The sequence below is a fragment of the Aedes albopictus genome, chromosome 2 (assembly GCF_035046485.1).
Source record: "Aedes albopictus strain Foshan chromosome 2, AalbF5, whole genome shotgun sequence".
NCBI classification, from domain to species: Eukaryota; Metazoa; Arthropoda; class Insecta; order Diptera; family Culicidae; genus Aedes; species Aedes albopictus.
Genome location: NC_085137.1, coordinates 126,340,074 through 126,352,433, shown reverse-complemented (window position 1 = coordinate 126,352,433; position 12,360 = coordinate 126,340,074). Strand labels below are relative to the sequence as shown.

Sequence of the window (12,360 nt, the reverse complement as noted above, 5' to 3'; positions counted from 1 at the left end):
AGATATGCCAATGAATGTATTGTTTATCATCATGAATTCTGTTTACTGGTCCATAAGAGGTTTACATCCAGGTTTAAATCGTGATGAATAATATTTATCGCGACTTGTAACATGATCTGATAACGTGTGATCCCATGATAATGCGTGCATCATATACTTTGATTGCCTATGATCCCATGATACAAGCACGGGGCGAGGGTGTCGGCATCATGCTACTGCAAGAGCAAAGGCAATCTTGGATTGTTCGTATCCTGCATCATTTGTCACTAGAAGTGATTTTCTTCCATCCTTGAGAATAATATAATAATGACAATTTTTGCTATTAGAGCACAGGTTGTTCTTTACATGATATTTGTAAGGTATTCCCTTCTGCTCGGGTCATGGTACTGCTGTTAGCGGCTTCGATGTTGGCACAACTTGCAAAACCGTAGTTGACCTTCCAGGAAAACTAGTTCTTTGTGCCAGTCAGTGGCAGAAAATACGCAGTCCTGTTAACCACTGTCATTGATTGTAATGCAGCGCATTGATAGAGACAATCGTCAAGATAATCGTTTTCCGGATGACGACTGCATCTTGCTGCACCTGGTTTTCGCGACAGTTTGTTTGTTTCCAGAAGTCTTAGAGTTTCTCGGAGGCGCCTTATGGGGGTTTTGAGGAGTTTCAGGAGCGTGTTATGGGGTCTCAAAAAGATTCAGAAGTTTCTCGGAAGGATTCAGGAGAGTTTCAGAGGGGTTTTAGGGGATGTCAGAAGCACTTCAGGAGACTGGAACGTTTCTGAGGCTCTCAAGCGAACTGAGGGGAATTTCAGGGGGTCTCAAAAACGTTAAAGGAATCTCCAGTTAATTTAATGGAGTTTCTGGTGGTTTTGTTGTATTTCAGAGGTGCTTCAGAAGCGTTTCAGGACGTCTGAAGCCCACTGTCAAAGGGTTCATGGGAGTTTTTGGTGAATTCACGAGCATGTCATGAGATTTCAGGGGAGTTCAGGAGATCGCAGGAAAATTTAGGATATTCATGGGGGTCTAAGGGATATTTAAACGTTTTGTGGGGTTTCAGGTACGGCTCTGGAGGTCCCTAAGTACCGATGAAACCCCCTTTCAATCTGTTGAAACGTTTCTGAAAGGTCTTTAAGCCCTATGAAACTAATCTTGAACCCCTCCCAAGTAACTAAAAGTTCCGCTTCCCATGACAAAATGCACTTTCAAGTTCTACGAAGTTCAAATAAAGTTTCGAATGGAGTTTTAGCTCATTGCTAGTCTCTTAAGTAACTTATTCAGGCATTTTTTTTAAGTCAGCTTAAGAACTGTTGAGAGACGAACCAGCCAAGGGCTGAGCCTCTTTATAATAAAGACAAATCAATCAATTCTATTGCAAAAAAAAGACAAATCAATCAATATATTGCAAATATATTTGTTGGCTATCCAAATCACTGAATTGGATTGCAGATTTAAACAAGATATGACACCGACCGGATTCGAACCGGTAACCACTGCATGAGAATGTTATACTCCACTCCAACACCACAATTACGATGAAGTACGCACTGAATGAAATCTAACTTGATTCAATGCTCTGCTGAGAGCGATCGAAAAAACCTCTAGGAGAAATTCCGAGAAAAATTCCTGCAGAAAGCCCATGGAAAACTTGTGAAAATTTTGTAAGGACTTTTAGTAGAAATTCCTAGAATTATTCCTGTAGACTATAACGAATAAAGTTTTGCGAAACACTACAAGTGCATCATGTCCCACATACGGAGACACAATACGAACAACTGTCCGCATAAACCTACAAATGCCCATTTTTAATTTCCGTATCAGGCCTCACGTTTGGCCACTTGAATACGAAAAATTATATGGAACATCCCAAATGCACAAAAACACAAACATGCAACACATAACATAAATTGTGCCCAATTATCTAAACAGACAACGAAGTCCAATCCCAGGATGACGAGTTTCATGGTTATCCAGGTAACCACTAAGCATTTAAATAAGCCGTGCAGCAGTCCGTATTATGCATTTGAGATGCTTGCTGCTCTACATGAGCAGTTCGAATGAATAACTACTTTGAAACAGCATATGCTGTGCTGCTCAAAAGCTTTAGGCGTTGAGGTGTTTTCGTTCGGGAGCAATCAGAATGCTTCTCAACTGCTCTTTAAATGCTAAGAGCAAAGAGGATGGGAGATATGTTATGCAATTCACAGCACATGTTATCTCTCTCTTACAGGACCTATGCTTCTGTTTACTAATTTATGCACCTGATTTGCTTCTTCTTTTTCCCCTCACCAATCCAAGAATTGAATGGAAACTTGCCAATCAAAAAATGACTAATTATGATTTCGTCGCAAAATGTGTGCTGAATAGGTGCATGGTTCAGCGGATCCTAGGGCGGATCATAAGATTATTCGAAAGAGAAAGAGAAAATCATATGCTACAGATTGAAAAAGCAATGAAAATGTTCTACACAAAACGGAATATCTTTTTGAAAGCAAGTTTTGGGTGTTTCAACTGAAGCTGTTTTCCAAGCATTCTTTATATTTGGGATCAAATCAACGCACGCCATCCGGCACAGCTGTAGCATCGTGGAGCAGTAGCAGCAGATTGAGAAGCAAAATATATCTTAGTATCTTCGGATCCTAAGTTCGAACCCAAATCACTACTAAAACAAGCAAAAAATACCACCTAGCACCAGCTTGGAGTGTGGAAGGATGAGGAAGCGTAGAAGCGGGCTGAGAGAACGAGAAGCAGTAATTCCAATTTTGTTTTGTTTTGCTCGACGAGGCGTTACGCTTCTTTGACATTTTGTCACGAGGCTCCTGAAGGGGTCCCAGCCAGCAATTTGGTTGCTATATCGAAATTGCAACTGAAATAGTCACACATATATAGCACCAAAGAAATCGTATTCAATGCACAAAACAGGCATATACATACTAAAGTGGAGGCCATATCGAAACATATATACGATTACTGCGATTTCATCCAACATAATTTACGATTTCTCGAAAAATTTCTACGATTTTGCCGATTTATCCGTCTAAATATAAGATTATGCATGATCTTATTACGATTGAGAGTACCAATATACGACTCAAGATTTTCAAATAAAAAAAAAAAACAGTTGGTGTTCAGTGGGAATCGAACTTAGGTTCTTTGATTGAGAACTGCGCGTTCTCTCTATTGGCTATATTGCCAAGTTGAAAATAGAGAGTTCAAAGTGAATGGCATGAAACGAAAAAAAATTAGCATGATACGGTGCGAGACTTGTGGTGGGAGCGTTGTTGTTGTGCATTGAGTGGCACCAAAAGTTGTGCCGTGCAAGAGGCCGGGAATTCACATCGTTGTTGGAATCTATGCATCACTTATTGTAAGTCATCTGCTAGTATGAAAACCTATATATTTGGTTGAAATTATTGCTTCCATGGTTGGAATGTGTCAACAACAACAAAAATACAAATTTGTGATGAATACCATTTTTTCTTTTTCTCCATCATACAATTATGTAAACAAAACCATTTACGATTTCCGAGATTAAGATTCGACTATTAAAAGTGCAGTAACAAGCATATGCGACTGTAAAAATGAATATACGATTTATACGATTCCATTCACTTCGTATACGACGCAAGTGTGACGCAAACGATCAATATACAACATTGTTATAGTTGTATACGATTTCACCGATTTTCATCGTACCTTTAGATAGCAAGCTCGATTTAGCAGATTCATATACGACGTGAAGCGACGATTTCCACGATTCAAAGAAATCATATATACGATGCTAGCAAACTTGCAGCTTGACACTAAGAATGTATGTTTTTTCACGATTCTATCCGATTCTATGCGATCCTACCGATAGTATCTCGCACCTCTTATGATTGGAGACGACTATATGAAACAAGATCGCAATTAAAATTTATTTTGGCATGAAATGCGATTTTACGCAATCATTGTCAACAAATATACATATTATTATATAATTCTGATTCAATATATGAAAATATACGATTTTTTCCATACAATTTACGATATGTAGTTGGCTGGGGTAGCACTTAGTCAGCCCGTTATTTTGCCAAAATGTGCTGTGAAGTAGCACTGTAGGCGTACATACGGCTAATTAGCATTAAACGCCTTGTCGCAAAGGCAACTGTAACGCTAAAGGAGTGCTATTTTAAATGCTTACTGGTTAGGCAGCGTCCATTTATTACGTAACGCTAAAATCGGCATTTTTAGACCAACCCCCTCCCCCCTCCGTAACGCTTTTTTGTATGAAACCCCGAAAATTTTTGTATGGACCGTAACGCTCGGCCATACTCCCCCCCTCCCCCTATAGCGTTACTTAATTTGTGGACGGCGCCTTACTTGGGTATTCTTGGTCCATCAGTCAATCCTGTAATCGTATTTTTCCTGGCAGATTGCCTTTAGTTCACAGGGATAGTTGCGTTCATAGCTTGTGTTTGTTTGGTCTTGGAGTTTCTAATCCTTAGGAGGCACACTGATTCGGGCAACAGTACAACAATTTTGATGTCGCTGCTATGGGATGGTTGAACTTGTACTTGATCGTTGCCCGAAATGGTCTGAGCACTACAAATGCTTATTAAAGATCAGGGACAGACGTACAAATCACAGTATTGGGTACAACACAAACTAACAAAATGTTCTCAACAAATTACAAACGCAGCACACTCCATGCAACAATCGAAGAATCTTCCAGGAGTTGCAAAATACAATTCATGGTAAATTCTTAACACTATTTTGCAAACGTCACAAGACATTCATTCGAAATCATTCGAAAATCACTGGGAGAAATCCCGATGAAACTCTTAAGAAAATCGCAGGAGTACCACCGGAAAAAATACGGAAAATACCTCAACAGAAATCTCGAGAGAAACTCCAGGAGAAATCCCACGACAACACCTGCTAAATATCCTGGGAGAAACTCCTGTAGAAATCTTGGGATGAACCCTGAAAGAATTGTTAAAAGAAAAACTGGAATCATGGGAAAATGTCGGTCTCGTGCCCGTAGAGAACTACCGGTCTTATCAGCGTTTTGTACATGGTACATTTATTGCGAGGGGGAATCTTTTTCACAGATTCTTGTAGATGTCATAGTATGCCCAACTTCTACTGGTGATGCGCCTTCGTATTTCGAGGCTAACGTTGTTTTCTGCCGTTAATAAGGGTCCGAGGTATACGAAGTCCTCAACCACCTCGATAGTATCCCCGTCCATCGTAACACTACTGTCTAGACTTGCCCTTTCGTTATGAATCATAATACAATTGTTTGATCAACAACCAACCATAGTTTCCACGGAAAGAACTGGCAAAATTGTGACGGTTATAGCACGGCTTGCTTGATCAAAATTTCTCGATCATCCCCATTTTTCATTACACCAACAAAGCTAGCCATGAAAATGATTGACACTTCTCAGGTCATTTTGACAGACCACACATAGGTACGAAAAAGACAGATCATATATTCTACTTTATCGATCTTATTGTCGTCCTTTTCATGTTCATGTTATATCTGTCAAAATGACCTGAGACTTGTCAGTCGTTTTAAGGTTAGGTTCGTTGGTGCAATGAAGAATTGAATCAATCATATTGTAGTGAATGTTATCCTTCGTTATTGCAAAAAATTTTGTATGAAACTCGTTGTAAAACTAGCAAGATTTTTACAGCACTCGTCATATTGTAATGTACGACTCGTGCTGTAAAAATCATCATTTTGAACCTCGTTGCATAAATAATTATATTCATACCAACTATATTGTAAACTCTTTGGACTTTATTTCTAAGAAAATAGTACAAGTAGTAAAGTTCGTTACTTTTTATTCATACGTATTGCATGAGATTCACAAAAACTTCCTTAAAATACATGATTGGAACTCTCCTACAATTTTACCACGATTATTTGATTTTGCCTGGACTATGTTCGTCGAGTTTGTTGCAAATTCCCCCCATAAACACTAGAAACGTTGATCAAAATTCTATGATTTCAATTATCTTCTAGTAAAAAAGCAAACTCTCAGCGGCCAACAAATCGTCACAAATCGAAAACATTAGAGAACCCCTGTTGGAACCCCAAAACGGTAACAGATCGATGACTCGCGCAGCGCCTCCAAACAATCAATTAATTAGATGATTATAGCCAGATAATAATCGGTGGTGGTGATGATGCGCCGGAAAGGAAATGGGTGAAATTTCCTTTGCCATCGCTTTCGGCATTCAAGGGCCCCCCACGGTGGAAGATTCCCACGATTTAGGAAGGGGGTCTCTGCTCTTGATCGCCCCTAATAGGCAAAATGATGGCATACTTTGTGCGCGCTTGGCCATAGGTACTTGGACCTCTGCGACTCGACTCGTGGATGATTTTTTTTTTTCTTTTTAGAGTCTAAATTTTCACCGCTTCTCTATGGGATGGTTTCGATTTGCTTTCGACAGTAGGACCCCAGTAGAGCGGCGCAGTTGGAAACGTTGTTGCTATTGCGATGCGGTGGCTAAGCGAGGGGGAAGACGGGATGGTCGTGTGAAATTTACTACTCATCATTGCTAACCAGCGGAGCAACACAACACACCGCGCTTGATGACAAGGTCAATTTTCCCTGCGTAAGACCTAGTTTCTGTTTTTTTTTCTTCAATGAAAGCGCGCTTTGCCTACTGAAGACGATAATGTGACAGTCAGTCTCAGATTAACCCTTACTAATGATTTCTTTTTCTGTCTATCTTTTACAGGAATATGGCTAGTGCTAGTTTGTGTCGAAATCAGTCAGTGTGACAATGCTGAACCTAGAGCATTAGATTTATCAGTAAGTATAACAATTTTATTTGTTTTCTTTTAATTCATTTCTTTTGAGCTACACACTTTAGTTGAAATGCTGACTCTTGTTTAATTTTAACGAGATTTGCCGAACAGACAACAAAATATTATCAAGAACTAATAGCTAACGGATGTCACCACGAGCCAAATCTTAGGAAGCAATACTAAGTGTATTTCTCAACAATGCACAGTGGCTGATTTCGTCATTTTAGCGCGCTTAATTAATAACTTTTTTACTATGAAGTTTCGCGTCATGGTGTCTTCGGGAAAGTTTTTCACTATAATAAGGAGCTTCTTTTGAGCTTCTATAAAAAATGATCAATCCCCCTAAAAGTGAGATAGAAAATTTACTTTTTGAATTTTTCAAGATACGAGGTTGATGTCTTCACAAAAGTTCTAGAAAATGTTGTTTGGAGCAACTTTGCCGAAGACACCAAGTTTGTAACTCCGTTACTTTTCAAGATACGTTACGTTTTCTTTCATCGACACCTTGAAAAAGGTTTTCGCGCAATAACTTTCTAAAAATTGATTCTACAATTTTCCCATGTTCTACAAAGTTATAGATAATGGTAAAACACACAACTTTGCGGAACACGACATCCCGCTAATTCCAAAATTAAAATAGTTATAACGGTTTTTATAGTTTTTTGGGCCATATTTCAAGCATATATAACTTAACTATAGGCAAATATATGCAAATTTCCTTTTACGCATGTGAAAGTACATGTAATTGCCTCTCTTAGAAAGCCAAAATCATCAAACTGTAAGAAACTGTAAGATGGTTTTTGTATAGAAACTTACATCCATTTATGTTACTCTTATATGGGATTCATACATATTTTCAACATATTTATTTGACAGTTCATGTCAGCTTGCATTTTTATTGTTATTGTAAGTGTGTGTTAATATAATGAAAGGTTTGCTGTGTATTCTGGATCATTCTTGAAGTACGTTACATAAAAACTCACCAACTACTTCTATTTTCTTACTAACTCACAATGCTCCACGTAGTCCACGAAAAAAAAAAACGCATAAATTGAAACTTCTTTCGTCGGATCACGATTTAACAGCAGCTTTCTTTGAAGTGTAATAAGATTTATAATTTACTATAACCAATGTAGACATATATATGTACTAGTGAGAGCGTTGACAGAATATGTCACGCGCTTGTTTGGATTTTTTTAAGAAATGGCACTTCATTCATTTTTTTCGTGGACTACGTGTAGCACTTGAGTTAGTAAGACAAAAAAATTAGATGGTAAGTATTTATGTAACGTACTTCACGAATAATCCAAAATGCACCACAAACCTTTCTTTATATTAACACACACTTACAATAACAATAAAAATGCAAGCTGACATGAAATGTCAAATAAATATGTTGAAAATATATATAAATCCCATATAAGAGTAACATAAATGGATGTAAGTTTCTATACAAAAACCATCTTACAGTTTCTTACAGTTTGATGATTTTTTCTTTCTAAGAGAGGCAATTACATGTACTTTCACATGCGTAAAAGGAAATTTGCATATATTTGCCTATAGCTAAGTTATATATGCTTGAGATATGGCCCAAAAAACTTTAAAAACCGTTATAACTATTTTAATTTTGGAATTAGCGGGATGTCATATTCCGCAAAGTTGTGTGTTTTACCATTATCTATAACTTTGTAGAACATGGGAAAATTGTAGAATCAATTTTTAGAAAGTTATTGCACAAAAACCTTTTTCAAGGGGTCGATGAAAGAAAACGTAACGTATCTTGAAAAGTAACGGAGTTACAAACTTGGTGTCTTCGGCAAAGTTGCTCCAAACAACATTTTCTACAACTTTTGTGAAGACACCAAACTCGTATCTTGAAAAATTCAAAAAATAAATTTTCTATCTCACTTTTAGGGGGATTGATCATTTTTCACAGAAGCTCAAAAGAAGCTCCTTATTATAGTGAAAAACTTTCCCGAAGACACCATGACGCTAAACTTCATAGCAAAAAAGTTATTAATTAAGCGCGCTAAAATGACGAAATCAGCCACTGTGCAATGTGAAGGATCATTACACTGGATAGCTGAGTAAAAATGATGAGGATTGTAGAGTGTTTTTCAGGCATCAAGTTTAGTATTACATGAAACACACAGGAACAACTACGCGTGTATTCAATAAAACCATGTCGATGGTTGCGGATTCGATTTCCGGTCGGTCCAGATATGTGCCATATCATCTGATTCCTAGCAGAATGTGAGAATTTTTGAAACTTTGTTGATTAATCTTTCAGCTCAGAATTCTTGGCACACAGTAGCAAATATATGATATTTTTTTCATTTGGGGGAGGTAAGGTGAAACGAATTAACACAACTTCCTTTTTAAAGGATGTTTCTATGATGTTCGTTGCTCTATAGAAGCTGTTCATAAACCACGTGGTATTTTTTTTTCTGGATATTCCGAAACGAACCTTCCATCCCCCTTCCTGCATGGTATTTTGCTTAAACAAAAAAATGTATGGGCCTTTGTCTTTGGCGAAAAACCATCCCAAAAAACTAAAACTGCTCGGAATCTTTGTTGTTTTGCACAACCAAAACCCGCGCTGCCGTGACTCAAAAAAACATGTGTGTTGCTTGGAAGAATTCCTGGAGGAATTATTGCAAGAATTCCTGATGTAAACTCTTGAAGAAACTGTTGGAGAATGTTATGACGAGAGAAATAAGCTAGAGAAATCCTTACATAAAATTCGGAAGGATTCCCGTGGCAAAATTCCGGAAGGAATCCTAGGATAAGTTCCAGAACAATCATTGGAGGAAACACTTGTGGCTTTCTCGGGGGAATTTCTGAAGGAGTCCCTTGACAAATTTTTGGAAGAATCTCCGAAACACTTTCTAAAGAAACACTCTCAAAACATCGTAGAGGAAAAACTCCAAGAGGTATTTCTGAAGGAGTTTCCTAAAAAAATCAATGGAACCTACTTGAAGGGTTTCTTGAATAAAAAAATGTATTGTGACAGAATTTCTTGAAGAATTTCCTGGCTCATGCATGCATTCCTTTTAAATTATCTTAAAGAACTCCGATACAAATCTGGAGCAATTATTTGAGTAGTCCTTGAAGTATTTCAAAAAAAAAAAATAGGTAGACCTGGAGAAAATCTTAAAGCATCCCTGGAAAAGATGCTGGAAGGATTTTTGAAATTTCTCACGGAACTCCTTAATATATATATTTGAAGAGATCCCGAGAGGAATTTCTGAAGGAATAACTAAAAAATACTGTGGCAATTACTGGAGCAATTCCTGGAGCAATCCCTGGAAAAAATCCTGGATTAATCCCTCGAGGAGTCCCTGCAGGAATGCCTGGAGAAATCCCTGGAAGAATTCCCGGAAGAATTCTTGAGGAAATCCATAGAGAAATTGTTGAAAGTGTACCTGAAGGAATTCCTAGAAGAATCCCTGGAGATATTTCTAGATGAATTCATGCAGCAATCCCTGGTAGAGTTCCCGAAGGAATCCTTAGATGAGTTCCTGGAGGAATCCATGAAAGAACCCTTAGAGAAAATGTTGGAGGAACCCCTGGACAAATTTGTGAAATTATCTCTTGGGGTATTCCTGGAAGAACTGCTAGAGAAACATCTGGAGGAATCTTTGTATCGACTTTTCGAACCCTCTAAGCAGAATACCTTCTTCGAATGAGCGTTATCAGTTTCGTGACTTTTAATTCCGCCCTGATTTGCTTATCCTTCGACAGATATGCGTATTTCGACAACCACTTGTAATCTTCCTCGGTGGATAACTGACACTGAGGAAGATTACAAGTGATAGTCGAAATAAAAAGTACGAAACTGATTACACTCATTCGAATCTGAAGGAATCTTGTAGGAATATCTTGGGGAAATCCCTGTTTGAGTTCCTAGAGAAACCCTTGATGAAATACCTAGAGGAATCTCTGGAGAAAATCCTGGAGGTTTGCTGGAGATACCTCCGCACAATTTCCTGGCGTAATCCCTGAAGGAATTCTTGAAAAAATCTCTTAGTGAAATTCTTTTAGGAATTTATGAAGAAGGAATTTCCAAGGATTTCCTAGAGCAAGTCATTGATGAATTCATGGAGGAATTCTGAGAGGAATCCCTGGAAAAAAATTCTGAAGAACTCCCTTGAGAAATTCCTGGAGGAATCCTTGGAGGAATTTATGCGGGAATTCCTGGAGATATCCTTGGATGAATTCTTGTGAGAATCCCTGCTAGGAATCGCTGGAGAAATTCGTGGAGAAATCCCTGAAGGAATTCCTGCAGGAATCTCTGAAGAAATTCTCGGAGGAATCTCTGGATAAATTCTTGGATGAATTCCTGGAAAAAATCCTGGAAGAATTTCAAGGGAAATTCCTGGAGGCATTTCTATGGAAATTCCTTAAGGAATTCGTAAAAAAATTCCTATAAGAAAATTCTGGGAAAATTTCTTGTGGAATTCTTTAAGCAATTCCTAAAGCATTCTTTGGAGAAGTTCCAGGAAAATGGCTGGAAGAATTTCTAGGGAATGCCTGAAGGAATTCAGGAAGTAATGCATGGCGTAATTCCTAGAGAAATGCCTGGAGGAATTTATGAAGAAACCTCTGGAGGAGAATTTTCTGGATAAATTCCTAGAGGAATCTCTGGAGAAATAGCTGACGGAGTACCTCAAAAAAATTATTTCCCTGAAGAAATTCCTGGATAAATTCAGAGAAAAATCCCTGGAGGAATTTTTGAAGGAATCCCTGGATAAATTCTTAGAGGATTACCTGGAGGAATTCTTAGTGAAATTCATGTATGAATTTCTGGAGGAAGTCCTGAAGGAATTCCCGCATCACATCGTGGAGGAATTTCTCAGAAAAATCCTGAAGAAATTCTTGAAAAAAAAATTTTGAACGAATTCCTGCATGAAATCCTGGAGAAATGCCTGAATAAATTCTTTGAGGAATGCCTGGATGAATTTCTGGAGTAATCTCTGGAAGGGTCCCTAGAGAAATTCCTGGAGGAACTCTTAGAGGAATGCTTAGAAGAGTATCTGGAGGATTGCGTGGACGAGTTCCTGTGGGAATTACTGTAAAAACTTCTGGAGGACTTCCTGAAGGAATTCCTGAAACAATCTCTGGAAAATTTTTTGGAGTGTTCCCTGAAAGAGTTATTGTAAGAATCGCTGTATGAATTCCGGTAGAAGAAATTCCTGGATAAATTCAGAGAAAAATCCCTGGAGGAATTTTTGAAGGAATCCCTGGATAAATTCTTAGAGGATTACCTGGAGGAATTCTTAGTGAAATTCATGTATGAATTTCTGGAGGAAGTCCTGAAGGAATTCCCGCATCACATCGTGAAGGAATTTCTCGGAAAAATCCTGAAGAAATTCTTGAAAAAAAATTTTGAACGAATTCCTGCATGAAATCCTGGAGAAATGCCTGAATAAATTCTTTGAGGAATGCCTGGATGAATTTCTGGAGTAATCTCTGGAAGGGTCCCTAGAGAAATTCCTGGAGGAACTCTTAGAGGAATGCCTAGAAGAGTATCTGGAGGATTGCGTGGACGAGTTCCTGTGG

General features: G+C 38.2%; 1 protein-coding gene across 7 annotated transcripts in view; it reads left to right on the top strand.

The window, feature by feature from the left end:
• LOC109420024 (mucin-2-like) overlaps nucleotides 1–12,360 on the top strand; it is a 196,616-nt gene that overhangs the window by 54,163 nt on the left and 130,093 nt on the right. For all 7 annotated transcript variants that reach the window (XM_062850366.1, XM_062850363.1, XM_062850362.1 and 4 more), the window contains exon 3: nucleotides 6,729–6,802. In XM_062850366.1, coding sequence (XP_062706350.1) covers nucleotides 6,729–6,802 — 74 coding nt within the window. The remainder of the gene's footprint in view (nucleotides 1–6,728; nucleotides 6,803–12,360) is intronic.